This window comes from Vicugna pacos, chromosome 14, assembly GCF_048564905.1.
Source record: "Vicugna pacos chromosome 14, VicPac4, whole genome shotgun sequence".
In the NCBI taxonomy this organism is placed as follows: Eukaryota; Metazoa; Chordata; class Mammalia; order Artiodactyla; family Camelidae; genus Vicugna; species Vicugna pacos.
The window spans coordinates 73449326-73473238 of NC_133000.1; the positions used below are offsets into that span (position 1 = coordinate 73449326).

A 23913-nucleotide genomic window follows, 5' to 3' on the forward strand; every position below is an offset into this window, starting at 1 on the left:
CATACACACTTACCTGTACACCTTGCCCCAGTCCCCCGGGTACCCACACATCCACCCACAGTCGGCCCCTGTCCCCCTTGTGCATACACACCGACATGCACTCCAGCCCCTATCCCCCGCGTGCGCACGCACGCAGTGCACCTCCTGCCCCTGTACCCGGTGTGCGCACACGTGCACACATCCCGGGCCCGAACCCCCCGCGCGCGCACCGCGGCTTCCGGGGCCAGGCCCTCCTCTCCATCCCTGCCAGGCGCGCGCACACAGGCGCACACGCGGGCACGCGCAGGCGCAGCCTTCCCCTTAGAGCGCGAGCGCGGGCCGCCCGGCGGGAGGAGGAGGAGGAGGAGGAGGAGGAAGAGGAGGAGGAGGAGGGAGCCGAAGGCGCGAAAAGGCGCGCAGGCGCGCTGCGGGAGCCGGGCCGCCGCTCACGTCACCGCGCCGCGCACGTCACGCCGCCCGACGCTCGCAGGGTGAGCCCCGCGCCCCGGCGCCTCGGCAGGGCAGGGACCCCGGCCGAGCGCCGCCGGGACCGCCCTCCCCTCCCGCCCGCCTGCCCGCGCCCGCGTGTCTGCGCGCCGACCGCCCGCCAGGTGCGGCGGGCCGGGGTCCCGTAGGGGCGCGCGCCGGCGGGGCGCCCGCGGACCCCGACCGACCCCCACCCCCGCGCGCCGCGTGCGCTCGACCCCGGTCCCCGCGCGCCCAAGGCCGCCGCGTGGGGCCCCCAGGTGACCGGCCCGGCGCGGTCGGGGTCCGGGGGCCCCGGGCGCGGCCTGCAGGCGGCCTCCGGCGGAGCAGCGCGCGCCGGCGTCCGCGCGCGGCGGGGGTCGGGGCGGGGCGGGGCGGGTCCGAGCGCGCAGGGTCCGGGGTCCGCGGTCCGGGGCTCTGGATGCAGGCGGCGCTGCCCGACCTGCCCGCCGACTGCCGGTTCCGGCGCGCGGGGGGCGCTCGCGGGATGCGGCCGCGGCCTAGTGACAGGCTGGAGGCCGGACCCCGGAAGCCCACCTGTCAGAGTTACCGGTCGGCCGGTGGTCGCCGGAGGGCGGGGGGTGCAGGTGGGGAGCGCATGTGCGCTGGGACGCGGGGCTGCGCCCGGGTGGGGGCGCGGGCCGCGGTGCCAGACTCGTCCGCGCTGGGTCTTTGTGCGCGTCTGTGGAGGCCAGGCGGGCACCCTGGTGTTGGCCGAGCTGCCATTCCAGAGAGGACTTTAAAACCCCGGGGTGGGGGTGGTGGGGGTGTTTCTGCCGGCCGCTCCCGCGCCCGGGGGATGGAGCGCGGTTGGGAAAGGAAGGTGCCTCCGACCTGGAAAGGCGGTGGGGACGAGGTGGTGCTGCGGGATCCTCACTCGTTGCTTGTTTTTCCTTCCTTCTTCCCAGAAAAACCATTTTTCTTCTGTGGAGGGCGAACACTTATAGCATCGATTTCACGGATCTGGTAACATGGCAAAAGATGTGAGTATGTTGCTTCCCGCCGGGCAGACTGCGTTCTTGGTGGTTTTCCCGCTTTGTTTGGGATGACAACACAGAGACTGCAGGAGCGTGCATTTCAGATGTAAAGCACATGGAACGAGATGAGAGTGGAAACGGCGGAAGGCCGGTGGCTCGTGTGGAGATGCGGGCTGGCCCTGCCCCGGCTTTGCAGCCCTGAGCCCGGGTGACAGACCTGGATGAGGCTTGGCGGACATGCCTCCTGGCCTCTCCAGCCCCTCGACTTGTGGGTCTGATGCCTCTGTCGGGGTCACCCCGCGTTCTGGCTGCAGGGGCCACACACCTGTTTTGTGTACAGAGCAGGATTTGGTCCATGAAGCACTAAGCACTGGTTTTGGCAACCTTTTTTCTCAGAAAAGATGAAATTCTCTGATTACTGAAATATGATAAAAAAAACTTCTGCTTTAGCTTTTGTACTTGTCGTGAAGCTATAGAATATAATGAATAATATTTTCACTTGTCCCAAGAAATAGGTGTTTAGGCCCCAGAATGCAGCCTGTTTTTTCGGCTGTGTGGCTCTGATTTCCTTGGCAACACCAGTTAGGTTCTCGGAAGCCCCAGCTCTGTCCTTCAGTGTTTGGGAGAACTCGCCGTTTTTAAGTATGAGTGAAAAGAGGCTCTTGGTTTACTCGTTTATCGCGTGGAGTGGGACACGCATCTCGGAGGAGTGGCGTCTGCCTGAGATACGCCTGGAGGTGAGAGGTGTGTCAGCGTCTGTGGGACCGAGCAGGAGGGGACAGGCCTTCCCGGCAGCCCCCAGGTTTGGACGTTCTCCAGCGCGCCAGTCGGAGGGCACCCCTGCTGCCAGCTGTGGGCGGCAGGCTCCCCGCGCTGCTTGGTTTGGCAGCGAGAGTGTGCACAGATGCCCCGTGCGGTGCGTTTGAGGTTGAAAATCATGATCTGTGTGTGACTTGGGTGATTTTATCACCTCTGCCTTTGTGGACGGCCACCCGTGGTTCTCTGCACGCGGGATAGCGGCCGTGCTCAGTAAGGGTCCTGCCCCCTGTGTCGCCTGTCTGCACGTGGTGCTGGGGTTGGTGTGTCCAGGACTGAATTTGCTTGTCCCCTGGAGGAGAGCAGCTCCTTGTTCAGGGAGCCCTTTGACTCCTGGGCGTCTGGGGACGTAAGGACGGCCGCGCCACGTGCCTGGCTGCAGGAGGGCCTGTCTCCCAGGAAGGTGCATCTCGGCTTAGAGTCCCGCGCAGCAAGGCCATAGTCCCTGCGTGCTGCCAGGTGACGGTGACTGTGACCACACCCATGTCCTCGAACCCTCGTCTGCTGCCTGTCCCGGGCCGTCTCCGCGAAGCCCAGAGGGTGAGGACGGGGAGAGTGTGGAGGTGGCGTGTGGGGCTGGGGCCTGTGCTCTGGTGCCACCTGTGCGCCTGGTGGGGGCTTGTCACCCTGCCGAGTGACACTGTAGCTTATAGGTCGTTGACTTCTGAGGGCAGTTCCATGAGTTTGTTTTGTGCTGGCCGTGGCTCCCGGGCCTTGTCCTGGTGGGGAGGGTTTGCCTGGCTGAGATGCTGTCACGCTCCGGTGCCCAGGACACTCTGCGGTCAGCGTGGACACTGACAGATACGTCTCGCCATATTAAAACGGTTGTGTGAAGTAGGAAGTGGACGGTCCCCAGCGTGTGTGCGCCGTGTGGGCTGAGCGTGTGCGTGTCCCACCTCGGCTGCCCGTCCTGCCTGGGCCTCCAGCGTGAGCGGCCTGGTGCGCCGGCCTTTGGAAACCTGTGCTTTCGTGATAAAGGGCCCAACAGTGGCCGAAGCCCTAGCACCAGGCTGGGGTCCGAGGGGGGAGTGCGGCCCAGGGCCACCGTTGGAGTGGTCTGCACCAGGGGGGTCAGGGCGCCGCCGTCCCCACTGGCAGGACCCTGCCGTCTTCCTTCAGTGAGATCAGTGAGGTGGGTCGTTGATTTGTAGAATTATGGGGTGCTTCTGCCAGAGATGTTGGGGTGCAGGCCTGGGGCCCTCCCCGCCTTGCTCTGGGTGGGAGTCCCGGCCCAGTCCGAGGTCACCTCCACTCGGGCAGCCCCTGTTGGAGCTCAGCCACTCCCTTTGAAGGTGCTCTGATCCTGCTGTGCGTCCTGTGAGCGTGTGGGTGAGTCCCCAGGCCGATGAGAGCCAGAGACCAGAGAAAAGGGTGGCACGTGTGGGTTTCTGAGGGGCGCTGTGCTGAGCCTGGTTTACCAGCCACAGGGGACTTGCCAGCTTGTCTGAAACACGCATCCTGAGTGTCCTTTCACAGGCTGGGCCTCGAGGATGAAATTGGGGCCAACCCACTGTTTGCTTCGGTCCTTGGCGGCATGAGCTTGGACCCCTCGGCCCTTCCCCACCTGGGCCACGAGGGGTGAGCTCTGCCCCTCTGGGTGACCCCAGGAAGACGTCTCCGGCCCTGCTCGTTTCTACAAGAGGCTTTTCGTGTTTGGAACTGATTTTTGTCCATGTGGGAGGAAACGGGAGCAGCTCTGAATTGGTGTTAAAAAGCAGAAATCACAGCTGGGTGAGAGGTGCTGCCCAGGGACACCGGCTCTGAGGGGTCTTTTGGGGGCACCTGGTGCGACACGTGGAGGGGAGGTCCTATTCCTTGCGCGGTCGCTGCGCTTTGCAGCCCCGCACGTCCGGCGAGGGAGGGCCAGCCAGCAGGGGCTCCCGGAGCAGGAGGTGGGTGGTGCCCACCCTGAGCTGTGCCGTGGTTTCAGGTGCCACTTTCCTCGCATCCTCACCTTTTAAAAAGCCCTTCCGCCTGCTGGTTAACCAGTTACCCCTCAGCGTGGAGCGGTTGGAAGGGTCTCGCTCGGAAGCCAGCCCTGGCTTCTCTCTCCTGCGGTTTCAGGCTGTTTGGGGGCGAGCGGGGACGGGCTGTGGATGCCGGGCTGCGCGGTCACTGCCGGCTGAGGGCCGGCTTCTGGGACGTGGAGTTGCGTGGGTGACTCAGAGGAGGCCTCACCCTGGCCGCTTCTCTCAGACGATCCAGGTTGTTTGGGCTTTGGCCACGGACGCCGCGGGGTCGGCGAGCAGGCCCACGGGGCCTGGTCTCGCTCTGTGGCTCGGTGCTGCTCAGGTACCAGCCAGGCCCCGTCCGAACGTGCTGTGCCGGGTGTTGGCTGCAGGGTGACAGGCTGGCCTCCTCTCTGTCTGTTGTCTGGACTCAGGACTCTGTTCATTACCCGGTTGTAAACGGGCGTTGGGTTTGATGGAAGGAACCCCTGGGTGTCCCCCAGGCTCTGACAGGCAGCGTCTCCTGACATGCCTGTACCTGGTGTCCTGTTAAGTAACATCGTGTCACCAGGGGCCTCGGAAGAGGGACAGCGAGCAGCTCTGCTCGACCCGGCGAGAACCAGGGTGGAATTCTGCCCGGAAGTCAGCCTGACCTTCCAGACCTGCCCCCGGCTCGGCCTGCCCTGGCCTCCCTGCCCAGGCGGCAGTGCGGGGGTGCCGGCTCCCTCCGGGGTCGCCCTCCGGAGGCTGGGCCGCTCGCAGGTGTCGTTCTCGTAGTAAGTGTGAGCTTTGTCTTTTGTGCCGAGTGTCCCATCAGAAACTGTGGTTATCCTTTCAGCAGGGCTTCCGCAGGGAACAGTTCAGGTCGTGTTTCTTGTGCTTGTCAACGTAACGTCAGTCGTACCAAAGTTAGAAGCCCCAGGAAAAGAAAAAGGGAAAAGGAACCCAGCTGGTGTGTCAGAGGGGTTGCTAGGATTTTGAGTTTGCTGCTGTTGGATTTTCCCTTGGTCACACAAAGATACGGACGTCCACCACCCTCTTCACGTCAGTGAGAGCCAGTATTTCCCCGAATCAGCATTTTTTCCTACCATGTCGTTTTTAGTGGCTGAGCGTTTATTTGACCCGTTGGGAGTTGTAGATGGTCGTTTATTGAAAAAGCGGCCTGAAATGGGAAATACTGAAAACTGGTACGTCCCTACACACCTTTGAAAGCCAGACAGGCGAATGCTCACCCCATCCTCACCCCTTGCCCTTTGGGTGTAGAGCGAAGGCGCTTTCTCGGGGAGCAGGTCCGCTGCTGGGAGTTCCCTGCGTAAGCCGCAGCCCGCAGTGCCCGATTCTGATTTCTGCAAGTGGCTGAAGGACATACGTAGACATTGGAGACACTGAATGCAACCATGCAGAGTGTTTTCAACGTTTCCTGGCTTTTGACAACACGCCGAAGCCTCACACGTGTGTTTAAAGTGAGCACAGCTGAGTGGTGGCCAGAAGGCGGGTCACCTGAGGGTCCCCAGGGTGGGGGCTGGTTAATGCAGCAGATGCGCTGTTCCACCATGTCCCCTTCCATCCTGGCATCAGAGATTCCGGTAGTTTCCAGTTAAATCTCTCAAGTTCGCACAGACCCATGGTGACCCTCAGGTTCTGAAAGTGTGGCTCTGGGTGGACACCTCACGTGTGCAAGGTCGCTGGGCTGTGGTCGGTGACTCTGAGATGGTCGTGCCGGTTTGCACGACTTCCGTCAGGTCGCAGGAGAGAGCCCACTTTAACGTCCCAGCGTCAAAGCTGAGTCGGGTAACAACTTAAAAAACCCGCACAGCGCGCGCCACTTGGTAGGTGAGAGTTTAAATTGCATTGTTTTAGTTTGCATTTTTCGGTTTAGAGTTTGGATATTTTCCTCTTAAACAGCGTTTCTTTGTGATCGAGGAGCATGCCCTGTGCCCGTCCTCTGTCTGGGCGCTGACTTCCTGCCCGTTGCCTCCACTGCAAACACGGGGACGCTAAACCTTCGTGTCACCACAGCAGAAAGCTGGCGTCAGTTCTGTTGCTCAGCACCAGTGGTCAGGGACGGTCGTTCCAGCGTGAACCCGTGGAGGACACACCTTGGGTTCACACCGTGAAGTTCCCCGTTGGGTGCGGGCAGCTTCTGGTGTCTGGATGTCAGGCTGCACCTCCTCTGTGGTCTGAGGCCGCCAGGGTCTTTCTGCGTCCCTGCCCCTCCTGGGGGTGGGTGGTCTCAGCCCTGGCTGGTCCTCTCTCTGCTTGGGGGGTTCGTGCCCGAGTACCCAGCGTGGGTCTGATGTTTGCTGTCTGTTTGCTTTTCAGGAAAATCAGGGTTTGCGTGCAGATCCCTTTTGCCAAGTTGATGGCATCTGAATCCTGTTTTGCAGGGAAGTGGGGTGAGGGGGAGGCTGTGCTGGGTTTGGGAGCCGGCATGCTTGCCGTTTGCTCCAGGTGAGGGCGCGCCCTCCTGGAGGTGGCGTTGCTTTAGCGCTGCCTCTGAAAATCTCTCGTTTTCTAAGTTTAGGTGTCTTGTTTGAAACCACGTGCAGCGTGACAGACAAACGTTTGCCTTAGTGTTGCCCCGGAGTCGCCTGGGAGTTAGGACGGCCGTGGGCTCGGGGTGTCCTTCCTCGTTCTCGATGCTCCCCGTGCCGTGCCCCCAGCACACTCGCCATGTGGGCTCAGGGAGGTCACAGAATTAGAGTCTGGGGGCTTTTCCACTGCAGGGAACGTTGAGCCCTGCTGTAGTCTGAGGGGTCAGCAGGGCACTTCCAGGGGAAGAGGACGTGGTGGGGCCCCCCTCCTCCCACAGGTGTAGCCCTGCTTCCTAACACACTCGAAGCTGGCTCCGGGGGGCTGCAGGACCCGCTTTGACTTGGGGTGGGAAGGGGAGGGTCTCGGGCAGCCTCAGGCCCCACCCCCCATGGCGACGGTGGCACCGTCCTCCCTGGTTTGAGTGATGTATCAGTGACATGTGGCCCAGGGGCTCGGGACTCTGCCGGGTCCTCGTTTGTGCCAGTCCTTCCCTGGGGGGACCCGTGGGGGGTGTCCCTGCCATCCCGTGGCCCCGGAGGAGAGCTATCCTTGTGCGCCCGGGCTGATGGTGTGGCTGACGGACGGTGTGTCGTGTGGCCCGGCTGACCCGCCGTCTGCAGGATGAGAGGAGAGGGATGTGCCTGCTCGGCCACCATCCCTGGTAGACAGACCAGTGTGGGCAGCCTGACAGCTGCTCCCTGCAGCCACTTTTCAGCTGGCCTGGGACTTGGTCCAGGCTGGCAGTGGAGAGGCGTTGCCACGGCCGGTCTCAGAAGGTGTGCTGGGAAGAGGCTCCCGCCCGGGGCTGCGGCCCCAGCTGTGTGTGGGCGGACGGGGCCCAGGGTGGGCGGGGCGTGAGGGGCTGTGCTGCCCGGGCCCCCCAGGGCTGGGTGGTGTGGGGCTGCACCCAGATCCCTCTGCTTTCACGCCTGGCTCTCGTGTGCAATGTGTGCTTTGGTGTGTATGCCCGTGTGTGTCCATTTGCGTGCGCGGTTGTGTGTGTAGGTGTGTGTGCATGTGGTGGGCGTGGCGTGTGTGTGTTGTCTTTGTGTGCACGCACGCACGTCAGGTCAGGTGGCAGAGCTGGGTTTGGGCCCCTTGCCCACAAGCAGAGCCCCGTGTCCCTTGGTGGGGACGCGGACAGAGGATACTCAGCAGAGGAGCCCGTGGCCCCCGGGTGTGGGATCTCAGTGCAGGCAGTGCGGTGCCCACACTGGGCGGTGGACTTCAGGCCCGTCAGGGGAGCAGGTCCCACTGTGTCCCGCCCCGGAGGTGTCCCGGCGACAACCCAGTGGCCCTGGGCCCTCCAGAGCAGGTGTTGGGTGCACAGGCCTCTCTCAGCCCATGTTTGCCTTTGCCTGGCTGGGCCTGACCGTGAGGCTGCCTGCATCCCTGCACGGTCGCCTGGAGACAGGATAGGGCCCCGGGGTCACAAAGGGGAGGGTGGATGAAGTGGGGCCCCCACTAGGCTCCTTCTGGGCCCGGGGGTGGCTGTCCCCACGTGGGGGCGACGTGGCCAAGCTGCAGGTCCTTGTGGGGCTCTCCGGCTGGATCAAGGTGATGCCCTGCGGTCACGCCTCTGCCATCCTCGGACGTGACCCTTGAAGTGACGTGCGACCGGTGCCTGGAATACGAGTATTCCACGGTGTCTTAGGCTAAGCTTGAGAGGCTGGAGCCTTCACGCGCTCTTGTTTATGCTGATTGTCGCAACAGGACCGACGGGTGAGGGCCCTGCATGCGGCCCTGCGGGGGTGACGGGGATTGTCAGCAGGGTGACCCCATCCCGCCTGGCAGTCCTGTTCATTCTGTTGTTGTTGCTCCCGCAGGCCGGCCTGATTGAAGCCAACGGGGAACTCAAGGTCTTCATAGACCAGAACCTCAGTCCTGGAAAAGGTAAGGGCGCCTGTCTCGGGGCCGCACGTCTGTGGAGCAGCGTGTTCCCTGTTACGTGTTGTGTTGTGTATGTGTGTGTGTGTGCGTGTGCGTGCACGTGCCTCTCTGGCCGTGGGGCCCAACGGCCCGGGCTCGGCAGCCCTCAGAACTCAGACAGCTGCGCCCACTGTGCATGCACGTCTGTGGCCTGGTTTATTTTGGTTTGTAAGTTGAACGCTATTTGCAAAGATTCAGGAAGCGTGGAAAAGTATGGGGGAGTAACCGCAGGTCACGTGCCTTCCCTCCGTCTTGCACCCGGCCCGTGTGAGCCGCGTGTGTCTGCGCCACTTGGGGCGTCTGTCACGGCCCCTGCCCGGGGCCCAGAGCTCGCAGCTCCTCCCTAAAGACGAGGTGGGCCTGCCAGCAGGTGCGTCTGAGGCAGCGGCTCCTCAGACATGGAGTCGCTCCATCAGGCAGATGCCGCCGTTCTGTCTTTTAAAAATCTCTCACATGTCAAAGACAGTTTTTAAAACATTTGCTCTTGTTAAGATGCAGGTCTCTGCTTTTAGAGGAAAGTAAAACTCAAAGCGGAGAAGCCTGCTTCTGCTTACAGCAGATAATGTAAATGTTGTCGGTGTCGGTTGGTAGAAGTGTCGCTATTCAGGCAGTCGAACTGCAGGAAGAGTATCTGTCCCGACCAACTGGGTTACTAAGAGAGCCACTCAGTGTTCACGTGTAGCAGCGAAATTCATTGTTCTTTGGAGCTGGAAGAAGTCTGTTCTTTAAAATGCATGGCCTGAAAGGGGTTCAGAAGTGCACTTTCCGTCCAGGCTGCGTTGAAGACCACGCTGGAGGTGATGGTGAGCTGCAGCCGGGGGACGTGAGGCAGAGGCCTCTGCTGACAGCCTTTGTGTGTGGCCCTGCCCGCAGACCCCCTCGGGGTCCCGCAGGGAGTCCCCCTCCCTTGCGGTGAGGCCGTCCAGGCCCTTCCAGGGTGGCGGGCCAGTGCCCGGGGGCTTGCTGTCACGCTGACCGTGTTTTATTTATTTCTGTAAAACGAAGCTCTTCTTGTTCCGTACCTGCTGCATCCCCAGGCCCGAGGCGGTGCTGCCAGCAGGCGCTCTCCGCGGGCCCTGTTGTGGAAGGAGCGTTTCCGTCCCTGCCTGGACTTTCCCCCTGCTCAGTGTTAGCTCGTCTGAGGTGCAGAGAGCCGGCAGCGTGCTCAAAGGTGTTCTTCCTGGAAGTGGAAACGTGGCTCTGCTTCTCAAGGAGAAGTGGATTGTTGAATTTCTAAACTAGTTTTGCAAACATACAGAGGAGTGTTGGAACACAGGTTAATTCTAGTTTGAAATTCTGTAATTGTCACAGAATTGTAGACTTTTAAGTGCGGTTACCTCCAGGTCCTGTGGTCCCACCAGAATATTCCGTAGGCGGGCAGACAGCCCACAGGGGTGGGGGCAGACGGGTGACAGCCTGGGCCGCGACCCCTGGGTGCGGGGCTGGGGGAGGCAGTGTCCCTGCAGCCCCCTTTGGGTTGGAGGGTTCGGCTCGTTGAGTGTTTGCAGCTGAGCCGTGGATCTGACCTGAGAAGAGCGGGCACAGGACGGGTGTCTCATGAGAAGCGCCCAGAACTCCCCTGGAGCCTTCACTCAGGAGAGACGTGGCCTCTGGTTTCCTTGCATTGCAGGTGTGGTGTCCCTTGTAGCTGTCCACCCCTCCACAGTCAGCACGCTTGGGAAGCAGCTGTTGCCAAAAACGTTCGGACAGTCCAACGTCAACATCGCTCAGCAAGTGGTAAGGCCTCCTGTGCGGCCCATGGTGCTGGGCCGCCCCTTCCTTGGGCTCAGGAGCTTGTGGCTAGGGTGCCGATGGTTTCCGAGTGCTGCGTGTCCTTCCCTGGCCCGGGCCTTCCTGTCCTTACGGCAGGACCGGCCAGGGCAGCTTGCCTGCCAGCTGCACGTGCCCCGCCAGCCTCTGTGGTCCTGGACCTGCCCTGGTGGGCGTTTCCCAGGTGGCCCGTGTGCTCAGGTAGAGTGGCCTGAGGTGGGGGGCGGGGGGTGGACCGCTCCTCAGCCTTGACCCTCCTCAGGGTGGCCTTCCTTGCCTGCCCGGGATACGGGCTGGTGTCCGTGGGGCCCTCGTGGTGGGGTCAGGGGTCTGCAGGCCGTTAGGCACTGCAGGACAGGGTGTCCCTGCTCATCCTGGCTGACGGACCCCTGTGCCGGGCACCCTCTCCCCCGAGCACCCACACCAGCCCGTCAGCTGCTGCCTGTGGGTTTGGCAACGCTTACCCTGGCTCGGGGCCCCGCGCGGCCGGGAGGAGGGCATTCTCTGCCCCGGCTGCCTTCCCGGCCCGTGTCCAGATGACCCCCCAGGCCCGGGTGTGGTGGCGTCCGGCTGAAACGCCGTGGTTTTCAAATCGATAGTTTGTAGAGATCCTGGACCTGACTCGGCCTCACGCATGCTCAGTAAACCTTGGTGGAAGGTGAAGGTTCCGTTTTGTGTTTTGCTTTGCGACCCGTAGCGTCTCGTCTCACAGGTGCTGTGTGTTGTCGCAGTCACACCTGAGAATAGCTCAGTCGTTACAAGGCTCGGCCTTTGCTGCCGGTTTGAATAACGGGGGGGGAGTAACATGAGATTTTCCGGTTGGTGCGCCTTCCGACCGTCAGCTTTACGAGTCTGAAGGCTTCGTCCCTTGTTTGGACCCCCGCCCCGTCCTGGAGCAGAGGTAGGGCCGGGAGTCCATCCTCCGCAAGGTACCCGTTGAGTGAGCTGAAGCTCACGCATCCCAGGTGCCGCTTCGTCTTTGCGCTCAGGAGGTTGGAAATGAAAGGGCTGGCTGGTCTCACGGATGGCTGAGGCCTCTGCGTCCTGAGCGAGACCGTCAGCTGGCCGTCTGCTCTCCTCGTCCCCCGGCTGGCGGGCCAGGCTTGGGGTCCCGGTCAAGACTGAGGGGGGCCCACAGGCGGGATTTCCCTGAAAAATGGTGACAACGGGAAAAAGCCCGCAGTGTCCACCGTGAGGCTGTGGGTAGCGGCCAGTGGGCAGGCGGCGCCCACCTCTCACACCTGCCCTGTCATCGGGGAAGGCCACTTGGAGTGAGTTGCTGCTGAGTGCCTGCCGTGTGCCGGCTCTCTGTCCCCACCGCAGAGCACTTGGACCGAGAGGGGTGCCACACAGTGGGAGGATGGTGGCGAGGCCCTGGTGTCCAGTGGGGCACTGACCCTGAGTTGGGTCCCCACCTGGGGGAGCAGCAGCACGTGAGGTCAGCCAGCCTCGCCTCTGCCAGCCAGGCAGGCGGGTCCTGGGTGCCCTCTGAGGGTGTGACGGCTCTGCGGTCCCCAGTCTGCTGACCGTGGCTCTGGCCGACTCACCTCCCTGTGACCTGGGGCCCTGTCTCTCACACACTCCTCGTGAGGCCCGCACCTCTGCAGGTGGGCCTCACCCCTCCTGTTGCATTTTTTAGAACTCTCGCTGTTTGATTCCGTTTTTTGAGTGAGAGTAACCTGCACTTTGAGGAAGGCTGCGGCGAGGCCAAGCCGCTGGGAACGTGAATTAAAAGAATGAAATTCAGCTGAGCTGTTTTTTTCTATGGTTTGTGGATCATTAACATTGACAGGTGACCTGGGCTTAGGGATAATATACAAAGTGCCAGGTCAGCTGTCCCAGGGCCATGGCAGGCAACACTTATCCCGCTAAGACGCGGACTCTCCGGAGTGTCCAGCTTAAAATAGCCCGGACACAGCCTCCCTCTGCGGCTGCCTGGCCCTGGAGAGCCGGTGTTGGCACGGTTGGCGACGTCACCATGTTGTGAGGCCCTCCTGTGGGGCCGCCGAGACGCAGTGCTTCTGGGTGGCTCCTGGTCTGCAGCGGCACCTCTGAGAAGCCGGACACGGCTGTTGTCATGTCCCTGTGTTCACGCTGCAACAGTTGTTGACGGGGCCAGAGTTCTGAGTGCTTGTTTGTGTCCCGGGGGCAGCAGGACCCTGCCTTTGCCCCCAGTGCGGTGGCCTCCCTCCCCGTTGCCCTGTGCCGTTTGGGGTGCCCGGGCCTCCACACTTGGGTGGGCTGGTGGGCACCGCAGCCAGTCTCACTGGCCCCGTGTTCCTGTTTCTATTTTTCGGGTTGGTTGTACCACCGCTGGAGCAGGGTTCATTCCTGTCCATGTCAGTAAAAGGAAAGGAAGTTAAAGAGTCAAAAGCTGCAGGCCCACTGTTGACGGCTCCCACGGGCTGGGTCTCCTGCCATGTCTGTGTGGCTGGAGGAGGTGCCTGAGGTCAGCCAGGGAGGTGGAGGTGCTCAGAGCAGGAGGGAGGTCGTGGACCACGGTCCAGTGTCCGCCGGCACATGGGATCGCTGCTTCCCTGTCTCTGGGGTTAATGGAACTCAGCAGCGGCCGTAGGTAGTGAGAAGTTGTACATGGGGCTCTCTGACTGATCTGAATCATCTCTTTGACTGTAGGTGATCGGCACGCCCCAGAGACCTGCGGCACCCAACACGATCGTGGTCGGAAGCCCCCACACTCCTAACACTCACTTTGTGTCACAGAACCAGCCTTCAGACCCCTCACCTTGGTCTGCCGGGTGAGCATGCACCGAGGTTTACCCCAGCCTCTGTGCCTGCGCGGGCCAACCACCCTGCCGAGGACTGGGAAATGCCGCGCACTCCCAGAGCGAGTGTGTGTGCGTGTCTGTGTGCGTGTGTGTGTGCGCATGTGTGTGGTCCCGGCGAGGCTGGGCTGTGGAAGAGCCCCGTGTTCCGGGGTGGGGTGTGGCTACACTGAAGAAGAGGAGGAAGCTGGCTGTGTAACGCAGTGGTGACTCTCACACTTGGTGTCCAGACCAGAAAGTGGCGTTTAGCAAAGCGCAGTAAACGTGGTGGCCCCGCGGCAGCTTCCCCTGCTGCGCCTGCACACGGCCAGGGGGACGGCCCCCCACACGTCCCCGGACCCTTTCTTCCACTGATTGGTTGTACTTGAGGGTCAGCTGTACGGCTTTCCTTAAAAACAGACAAAAGCTAAGCGTTTGTGTTGGTTCTAAAGCGAAAATCATCGGTGCCCGGAGTCCATCAGCTAAACCGGGGGGGCCTGTGCTCCGTGTGGCCGCTTGGGAGGTTCAGAGGAAGCCCGGATGCGGGGCCTGCCTCCCCGTCGGCAGCGCTCTGGGGCTGTCCTGCCCCCGCCCTGCCTCTCCTCGGCCGCCCGCGTGCGCGCCGAGCCCTGACTCCGGCGGGGCTCCCGTAACTGTTGGTGCCGGTGGTGTCTTCTTGAGCAGTGCGCCAGGTCTCAGCAGGGGTGTCCTGGGTCCCGCCCCCGGGGACGTCTGCTCTCCCTTGCCGGGAGTCGGACGTGAGGTCTGGCCGTGTCCCAGCCCTGCGTGCGCCGCCCCGGGCGGGCGCCGGCCCTGCTGGCACTGCTGCGCTGAGGCCGTGGCTGTCCCATCTCGTGTCTCTGCAGGAAGCGGAGCAGGAAAGGGGAGAAGAACGGCAAGGGGCTGCGGCACTTCTCCATGAAGGTCTGCGAGAAGGTGCAGCGCAAGGGCACCACGTCCTACAACGAGGTGGCAGACGAGCTGGTGGCCGAGTTCAGCGCCGCCGACAACCACATCCTACCCAGCGAGTCGGTGAGTGTGCGGAGGCAGGCCGCCCGCCGGTGAAGGAAGCGGTCGGGCCGCGCGGAGGTTCTGAGGGATGTTTTCCACCCTGTTTGTGGGGTGACGCCCGCAGCCCCAGTGCTTTTGTGCGCAGCCCTGCCCGCCTGGCTGCCAGCGAGGTGGGTGCCCCCCCCCGTGGGATGTGTGCCCCGAGGGCATTCGGGGCCTGACGTCCGACATCGGGAAACCCCTCTACATCCCCGCAGGCTTACGACCAGAAGAACATAAGACGGCGCGTCTATGATGCCTTAAACGTGCTCATGGCCATGAACATCATCTCCAAGGAGAAAAAGGAGATAAAGTGGATCGGGCTGCCCACCAACTCGGCGCAGGAGTGTCAGAACCTGGAGGTACCCCTGCCCTCGGCTCCGTGTGTGTGTGCAGCAGCCGCTCCCCTCCACGCCACCAGCACCTGCTGGGTCTCGTGCTGTCGTGTCTGGACCCGGCGGGAGGGTGTAGGGTGCTCTGTGTCCTGGGCCCCTGAGGGGCCTGCTTTCCCCCAGTGGGCCCAGCACTGCAGGCACGGTGGGTGGGGTGGTGGGCTCCAGGGTGGGTGAGTCTCGAATCCAAGCTTGCGGGCGTCTCGTTAAAAATCACAACACGTCCAGGAAACGGGGAGACAGAAGGAGGCTGTGTGGTGCTGAAGATTAAGAAAGCCCCGTGCTGGCAGCAGCCTCCATGTCCCTGCGTTAGGACCTGCCTGGGGACGGTGTCGCCTGGGGCTTTCACGTGTGCGTGTGGAACAGGTTGCGATGATGCCTCGTGTTGGTGGTTTGTCTTTGAAGGTAGAGAGACAGAGAAGACTGGAGAGAATAAAACAGAAACAGTCCCAACTCCAGGAACTTATCCTGCAGGTAAGGACACGCTCGTCCTGCAAGCAAGGTGGTCTGTTGCTCCTGCTGCTTTAGTTCCTCCTCAGCTGCAGTGTCTGCACATCTCTGTGTTTCAGCAAATAAAGTCTCTACTCTGAGATTCTGAATACAGGTTCCATGAACGTTCACTGAGCTCGTCCCATGCGGACGTCGTGGACACAACGAGCCCTCAGGGACGTGGGCCTTGATCTGAGAGGGTGCATGCGTGTGTGTGCGTGTGAGCCTGTGTGTGCGTGTGAGCGTGTGTGTGTGTGCATGTGTGCACACGTGTGCCCACGTGCCTTTACATGGGTGCATAGGTGTGTGGGCCCGCACATGTATATTCATGCACGTGCGTGTGTGCCTGTGTGTGCATATGTTCGCGCATGTCTGTGCGTGTGTGCACCTGCCTGTTGCTCGTCAGGAGGTGTCTGGGTGGCAGGTGGGCTGGCCCCCGAGGGACAGTGTGGAAGGACTCTCCAGGACACGTGTGTCCTGTGTTCTGAGCGCCGGGCCCCAGACTGTGTGAGATGAGGTGGGTCCGCGTGTGTGGTCAGAGGACAGGCGGCAACACAACCCTGCCCCGCAGACACGTGTGGTCGGTGAGCCTGCGGAGACGTCACCGAGCACAGCCGCACCCCTGTGGAGTCCGGGAGGCCCGTGCTCTGGGTCGGAAGCAAGCGTGTGTGAGGGGTTGCTGGAGGGTGGCTCATCCCTGGACTGAGAGTGTGGTGCTGGGGCTGCCCGTAGGCCGTGGGTCAGGGAAGAGAAGGGTTCACAAGATGCTTATTGGCCCTGCTTAGGTTGGAGGGCGTCAGGGAGTCTCAGGACCCTGTGGGCGGACTGTCCAAGAGCCAGAGGGCTGGGGGTGTTGAAAGCTGTGACAGCAGGTGGGACCCTTGGGCAGAAGTGCAGAGGGTCTGAGGAAGGCCACTCTGCGGAGGGTGGGGATCTCCACCCCAGGAAAGGCCGGCAGGGTCAGTGTGGGGTTTGGGGCATCTGCCAGCCTGGCGTCCAGGACCCAGCGGAGGAGGGTGTGCATCTTGCCCCGGCAGGTCTGTTCAGCACGGGGGCCCTTGAAAGAGGGGCCTGGGCCCTCCTTGGGGACCGTCCCAGGGGGTGCTTTGTCGGGTAGGGAAGGGGCCGCAGGGCCAAGGGGGCAGGTGGACAGACGGAGGAGCAGGTGGGCGCAGGTCCACCAGGGAGGGGAGGGCATGCCGGGCAGCGGCCCCTCCTGGCTCCCAGGTTCTCCCACTGAGTCCCCAGGGATGGGCTGTGCTGCTTGAAAAGCATCCTAGTCACTGGCTCCCTCCTCCGGAGCTGTCGCTGGGGAGAAGCCGGTGGGGGCACTTCCTGGCTTTAACTCAGGGGCAGGAGAGTTACCCTGAGGGTGAACTCAGTTCTAGCTGAGGCCCCAGGAGAAACAGCCTTTACTGCCAGGCTGCCTGGCACATCGGCGCTCCTGGGGGCCCCGTAACTTGAGGGTGGGACGGCGGGGGCTCTCAGATCTACCCAGAGCGGCAGGAGGAGCGGAGCCTCAAGTCAGCGCTTTTCCTTTAGCCGCCCCCACCCCCCGGCTGCGAGACGTGTGCCCAGGTGGCCTGAGTGCCCGCGTCCCCAGCTTCCTCCAGACGTGTGGTGTGTGGACGTTTTCTTTGCTGGGTGACTCCTTGGGGCTGCCGCCCCGGCCACTCTGATCTCTAAGAGGGGGACCAGAACCCCTTGGCGTCGGGTGGGCTCTGGAGGGTGTCAACGCTCAGGGAGGGTAGCTGTTCGGTGACAGCCTGTGTGAGCCGTGTCGGTCATGCGTCTTTTCAGCAAATTGCCTTCAAGAACCTGGTGCAGAGGAACCGGCAGGCGGAGCAGCAGGCCAGCCGGCCGCCCCCGCCCAACTCGGTCATCCACCTGCCGTTCATCATCGTCAACACCGGCAAGAAGACCGTCATCGACTGCAGCATTTCCAACGACAAGTAGGTCTGGGGCCGCCCTCGGCTGATGGAAGGCGCTGTCTGGTCCTTTCGGTGTCTGACTTACAGTCGTCCCGTCTGGGCTCCTCGCAGGATCAGTGTGCCCTCTGCGTCTCACTTCCCTTGTGACGCGTCCCCTTGAGGAGGACGGCGAATCCAACCCATGGGCTCTGGTCAGGGCAGCTGTTCAGTCCGTCCTGGGGGCCGTGGACTCCCCGGCCGGGCCCTGCCCAGCGCGGAGGTGCGGCCGGAGCCCCTCGTGCAGCGGCCCCGGCGTTGATGTGCTGTGTGACTGAGGAGGGTTTGGGGCAAGTGGGGTGTCCGCTCGGGGCCCCTGAGCTGTGTGTGCATCTCAGAGATGGTGCTTTTCTGACCATGACCTTCTCCTCCAGGTTTGAGTATCTGTTTAATTTTGACAACACGTTTGAAATCCATGACGACATCGAGGTGCTGAAGCGCATGGGGATGGCCTGTGGCCTGGAGTCGGGGAGCTGCTCTGCCGAGGGCCTGAAGGTGGCCAGGAGCCTGGTGCCCAAGGCACTGGAGCCCTACGTGACAGGTCAGCCCCCACCTGGACGGAGCCCCCACCTCCGCGGCAGGCAGCTCCAGCCCAGCACTGAGGGCAGAGACAAACATGGCGGGGGCCGCGTCGGTGGGGTTCTGTCTGGCGGGGCTGTCGTCCCCGGACACGTGGGCGTGAAGTCTGCCCGGCACCCTGTGCTTTGCCGTGTGGTTTGCACAGGGAAGCTGGTGTCGGGGTTGCCTTCCAGTGGGGCCCCGAGTTGGGAGAAAGCGATCTGGAGGGGCGCAGTAGGCGGGGGCCTGTCCCCTGACGGAGTTGCTTGGTCTGTGCAGCCAAGTGACCAAGAAAGTCCGGAGGGTCAGTGCCCGTCCTGACAACAGGCGGGCGTTTGCGGGGCAGCTGTTGCTCTGGGTCTCAGGCACCTGTGGATCCTTGGCTGAGCTGTTGGGGTCCTGGCCACGGAGGGATGGACTTCATGGTGAGAAGAAGCTGCCTCCCTGCCTCTCCGTGGGGTGGACTTACCCCCACTGCCTCGGGTGGGCCTGAAGGGCTCCCACGCAGTCCAGGAGGAACGGGCGTCTGGCCGCAGAGCGTCCCAAGTGGATCCTGCCCGCCCCCTGCTCCCACCGCAGCTGCGCCCTCTTCTCGGCGGTGCGGCGGCCTCCAGGCCAGGGCAAACGTAGGTCTTTCTTCCCTCGGTTCCCATGTCTGCTTTGTGACGACAGCGCCTATCCCGGCTCGGCTGAGGTCACCAGGGACTGGTGACTGGGGACGTGAACGAGGATGCTGAGCCGCCCAGGGAGACCCGGCCATGGCCCTGCCTGGGCAGCTCCAAGGGATGGCCGCAGCTGTCGTCTCAGCACGTGTGCCTGCTTCGTGACTTTGCTGTACTCTTTTTCCAGAAATGGCTCAGGGGTCACTTGGCGGCGTCTTCCTCACATCTGCGGTCTCGGCTTCTAACGGCACAAGGCTCTCTGCTAGGTGAGTAGCTGTGGTCCCGGCAGGGTCATCCGGCAGCGGGGACCAGCCCTCCGCAGCTGCGCAGACCGGGCTCACTGCCCGCCCAATGCGCTCACGCTGCCCCGAGTCACAGCCCAGCCCGTCCCCTGTGCAGAGGCCCCTTTTGTGTGACCAGTTTCTTCCCCAAAGGTGAGCAGTAACACGGGCTTTATTTTTGAGAAAGTAGCGCCTGCAAGGTGGGGGCAGTCACGTGACCCGCGGCAGCCCGAGTGACGGTATTCCTTGGTCACAAGTTTCCTTTTTCTCTTAACACATTTGAGGTCACAACTACGTATAATTTTGTTCCCTCCTTTCTTCACTTGACCGTTTATTGTATTTTTCTGTGCTGAAGGGGCTCTGACGTCTGAATCCGTGTATTTGACCTTTGACCCAGCAGTCCCGGGCAGAATCACGTTGTGCCTGGGGGTTTGTCTTAGTTTTTAAAGGTAAATGTGAGACGGTGTCAGCAGTAGGTGTTGATGAAACTGGGTTTCTTCGCTTTTGTGTGGTGTTCTACGCTGTGTATGTTACTTTGTCTTCATCTGAGTGTTAATTGTAAGTGTTTAGTTTCGTAAACAGAGCACAGTGGGCAGTGAGTCTAGCCACCGGGGCCGAGTCGTGGTGTGGACACACCTTCCACGGAGGCCCTGGTGTTGTGTGGCCTCTGTGGCGCTGCCAGGGCCCCAGCGCGGCCCCAAGGGGTCTTGCCGGCAGGCGGGGCGCTTTCGGGGTCGGCCCCCTCGGCGGGGCCGAAGGAGTGCGGAGTCCTCCGGGTGCCTGCTCTGGCTGGGCCTCGGCAGAGGTCAGCTCGGCCGTCAGTTCCCGGCCTGCCCCTGCGGGTGTGGTCAGCCTGTGGAGCCCGGACGTGCTTGCTCCAAGAGGTGGGGTTTGGGTGTTTTCTAAACTTTCACTTTAAGGAACTCCTCCTATTGGTTCGTTTTCCAGAAGCTTGTGTCGGTTTTTGTAGCGAAACAAGCAAAGCCAGTACTGTTTCTGAAGAAAAGCCCCCGTGTGTGGTGGTGGACGTGAGAGTTCACAGAGGCGGGTGACGCACGTTTGCTGACCCGGCCTCCGTGTCGGGAGTTGGGTGGCTCCCAGTTGCAGGAGGAGCTGCGTGGTCAGCCTCTCGGCTCAGGTCTCAGCCTTTCCGACGTCGTTGCTGGGCTGGGTCTCCCGGAGCGGGGATTCCTTTGTCGAAGAGCACGGCGTTCGGTAGGTTTCGTCGTGCAGCGTTTGAGACACCAGTCGAGTGTGAAGGTGCTTGCGTGATTTTCTGTTTCAGCATTAGGGTCCGAGGCTGCCCTGGCTGGGGGTGCTGGCGGTGCCAACGGCCGTCAGGGCCTCCGGGGGCACTAAAGCAGCAGCGTGTCCCCGAACCGCGTCACACGCCCAGGCCCCGTCTCAGGTCCCCGACGGCTGGTTTCCAGTGCGGCTCTGACCCTTTCACGTCCTGTCACCTCTGAATGGGTTTGCTCTTCCAGAGTCACCTCCCTTTGTGGAAACAGTCGAAGGCCTTCAGGTCGGCCTGCTGGGCGAGCCCTCCCTCTGGGGCAGACGATGCGGCTCTGAGTCATGGTGGGAGGCCTTCCCGGAGTCTGGAGGCTGGACGAGCTCTGGGATTTTAATTCTCGGTCGGCGTCCTTTCCATACTTGGTGTTTCTTAGAAAACCTCTCTCTGCTGTTCACCTCGGGTGCTGAGATGCTGAAATGACTTGTGACTTTAGCCCGCCTCGTGGTGGGCGTGGGCCTCAGACCACCGCTGGGCCCGCTGACCCCACGTCGGGGGCGCTGTACTGGGATCTTTCACCAGGACCCTGGCTCTCAAACCCCCTCCATTCCAGGCCGGGACCCCCACCTTCCGGGCTGGATGGCGCTTTGTGGTGAGCACTGCCCCGCTCCTCGTGGGGTTTGGGTTGCACCCACGGCCTCAGATGCCAGTACCCCTCCAGTTGTGACAACCAAAGATGGGGTGAGGCTCCTGGGGGCATCTGCAGGCGCGGGCGGGTCCCAGACACTCGTCCGAGGACCAGCGTGTGGGGGGCCAGGCAGCCCTGGCTCCCACTGCCCAGGGCCCCCCGCTGACCATCAGCAGGCGCTGATCCACAAACTGTCAGCACCGTGGGGTCCCGGAGCCGGGCCGGGGTGTGGGCTGCAGAGCGTCTGCGTGAGACTCGCTGGTCTCAGCTCACTGTCGCGTGGCACAGACGCCGGAGGGGCCGGGGCATTGTTAGCACACGCGCCTGTCCATGCACGAGTGCACATGTGCACGTACAGCTCACTGGGCCCTCCCTGGCACCACTGTTGGGGGTCTCGTGTGGAGGGTCCCGGGTCATCCTTTTCGGGCTGGGCCTTTTCTTCCCCTGCCCCCACCTCTTCCCAGGGGTCCGGAGGGTCCGGAGGTTTTCCGACTTGTGCACCTGCAATCTTGTTTCTGACGAAACTTGAACGGGAGCAGACTGAGTGCTGGGGTCCTGCTGGGTCCCCTTGCTTCGGACGCGAGAGGGTGACGGGGCCGCGGGTGCTGGACTCCGTGCTGCGTGAGGTTCCCGCTCCCGACTATGTCCTTGACACCCCGCCGCCCGCCGTCCCTGGTGCGGCCGCTGACCTCGTGCGCCTCCCGTCCCTGCAGTGACCTAGCCAACGGCGCAGACGGGATGCTGGCCACCAGCTCCAGTGGGTCGCAGTACAGCGGGTCCAGGGTGGAGACGCCCGTGTCCTGCGTCGGGGAGGACGATGAGGAGGACGACGCCTTCATCGAGAACGAGGAAGAGGACTGAGCCATGCGGCACTGGGAGGGGAGCTGCGGAGCGGCCGGCTGGCTCTTGGCCTCCTCAGCGAGCGCAGGACTCGACGTGCGCCTCCAAGCGGCGCGGGCTTGTCCTCGGGGTCTGGACGGCTGGCCTGGTGCAGCCAGCTGACGTGCAGCCTCCACTGCTTTCGGATTTTCTGTTTTCGTTTGCTGTTTCTTTAAATTCAAAGCTTTTGTTGCCCCTTGAGGACCCTTGCTGGGTTTGCTGAGGAAGCTGGGTTCCACCCATCGTTGGTGAGGACAGACGGAGGCCTCCGCCCAGTGCCCAGTGCCGCCTGGTGAGGCCCCGATCGCCACCCGCCCGGCTCTGCTCCCCTGCCTTTTCTTACGACCTTATTTCCCTTAAATTATATTGACTGTGTGACTCCATCGGGTTTGTACTTTGTTTTTGCTCTGCGTTGCAGCAAACACATTGCAAAGTTCCTTTTTTGTTTTTGTTTGTTTGGTTTGGTAGAAGTTTACTGCCGTGCTGGTGCAGCTGTGGAAACTCTGGAAAGCTTGGAATGGTTTATTGCTTATGGTAAATTCGCCTGATTTCTTACAGGCAGCGTTTGGAGACTTTTTATTACATAGTTGTTTACATACTTATAAGTCTATCATTTAAAGACATGTACTGAAACAAATGTTGTATTTGTTTCGCAAGCATCTTCCTGTGATCTATTATAAAATTGAAATTAAATATAGAGGATGTTTTAACAGTTTTTTAACTCAGAACTTGTCAATCATTTTTAATAGTTGTTTTTTTATAAAAAGAAACAGGAATTTCAGGACAGGCAGTAGTCTCTCTTAAAACTTACTCACAAAGAACCGTTAACTGCACCATTGCTGTTAGCTGCCTGTTCTAAACAAGCCTTTTTATTGGAACACAAATAAACTTTTCTGTAATATTTTGTGGAATAAAGAGACTTTAACTGTCTGACTTGTTTAACTCGGCACCGTTGGTTTTTATTAATGAAGCGTGCGTATGCATTCTAAACAAGCCGCGAGTCCCTCTGATACAGGGGCGCTGTTGGGACTCGCCTCTCCACCACCGTGGGAAGGAGTTCGGCCACTGCCCAAGGCGGTCCTGGGGATGCAGCCAGGGCAGCGCCCCCTCTCCGGTGGCCGGGGCTGGGCAGAGGGCTCATGCCTGCCTTTCTGCTCGCCATGTTTTCAGGGGAACACTGCCCACCACCTACCATGCTTTACTCCCTGTAAAATGTCACCTTTGTACACACATATCCCACAAGGTCACCAAGCACCAGGCGTGCCCTCACGGTGACGCAGCCACGGCGAGATCACCAGGCCGAGTCACTGCCTTTCTTCTGGATCCTGAAAGCTGACACAGATTTTATGGATTTGACTCTTGGAAAAGAGTAAGATTGGAAGGTAAGATAGAATTAAGTGGTTTATTCGAGCTGGTTGAGTGAATCTGTGAACGTTTCAGGAGACGGTTGTGGACTTGAGCAGGGGCAGGCGTCCCTCAGGCTGTGGCCGGAGCCCCTTCCTCCTGACGGTGGCTGTAACTCCGACCATCCTGTGGCTTGTGGGACGGAGGGCCGGGGAGTCTCAGCGCCACGTGCAGGTGGACGTGCGGCCAGCCCGGCTTCTCCTGGGCTTTGCGCCCTGCTGCGTCCTCCTCCGGTGCGTCTGGGCGGGTCCCACCAGGGTGACAGCCGCTGGTTCGGAAGGGCGAGGGGGCCTGTGACTGCTGGTTAGGTGGTCATGTTGCTCTCGGGGCCGTCCTGGGCAGGCGACAAGGTTCTGGCACCATCTCCTCATTGCTTCTCCTGGTGGGTGCTTGGCCGTGGCCCTGTCATCTCGGAGCATCGCCATCTGGGTGTCCCCGCCTGCACCCTTTGGCCCCCGGTGTCCCTGTGGTGCTCTGTGACCTTTGGGGATGTGTGTTTATAAAGGTCACATTCTGTAAGGAGTGAAACGTTAAAGGTAGTGAGTGCTGAGTTTCTAACAGGAGGGCCTGTGGCTAAATGGGCCGAGTGCTGACTGGGTGTTAGCACAGTGGCTCCCGGAGATGCCATCACCTGCATGTGGGTGCCCCGCGTGCGCCCAGTGGGTGCCCAGTGAGTGCCCAGCATGTGCCCAGTGAGTGCCCGGCGTGCGCCCAGCCTGTGCCTGCCGTGTGCCTGGTGCTTTGGTGACATCAGTGTGAGGTGAAATGGCTCACCTCCACTGGGGAGGAGAAACTTCCAGGCTTGAACCTCGGCCTCTGGCCTCTGACCCCTGACCCCAGAGCCTGTGCCACCCCTCCCCCAGGTGCTGATTGTCCCATGTATTTAATAGCGACTTGGCAGAAAATTCCAGAACTTCTTCCCAAGGAGCGGTTTGTGGTCTGTGTGCTTCCAGGACCGAGATCTCACACACCTTTCCCTCCCCAAGCACGCGCAGCCCCTCACATGCCGGGACTCGGGCCTCCTTGGCCTCTGTCCTTACCTGTGAGATGGGATCTGCGGGTCCGGCCTGGGTCAGCCCCTCGGCCTCATTCGTTTGGAGGTACCTGCG

General features: G+C 61.6%; 1 protein-coding gene across 3 annotated transcripts; it reads left to right on the plus strand.

The window, feature by feature from the left end:
• The first annotated feature begins 391 nt into the window (after positions 1-391).
• Positions 392-22330, plus strand: TFDP1 (transcription factor Dp-1). Of its 3 annotated transcripts, none has more exons than XM_072976589.1 (12): positions 392-470; positions 1374-1448; positions 8569-8635; positions 10302-10408; positions 13076-13197; positions 14070-14235; positions 14472-14615; positions 15051-15119; positions 16935-17086; positions 17476-17642; positions 18509-18587; positions 21235-22330. In XM_072976589.1, exons 2-12 carry the CDS (start codon positions 1437-1439, stop codon positions 21380-21382), a joined length of 1233 nt encoding a protein of 410 aa, XP_072832690.1. In that variant the 5' UTR covers positions 392-470; positions 1374-1436; the 3' UTR covers positions 21383-22330. The 3 variants fall into 3 exon arrangements, with proteins under 3 accessions (XP_072832690.1, XP_072832688.1, XP_072832691.1); XM_072976587.1 differs by having other exon boundaries at positions 458-590; XM_072976590.1 differs by lacking the exon at positions 392-470 and adding an exon at positions 884-1052.
• Positions 22331-23913: the final 1583 nt, after the last annotated feature.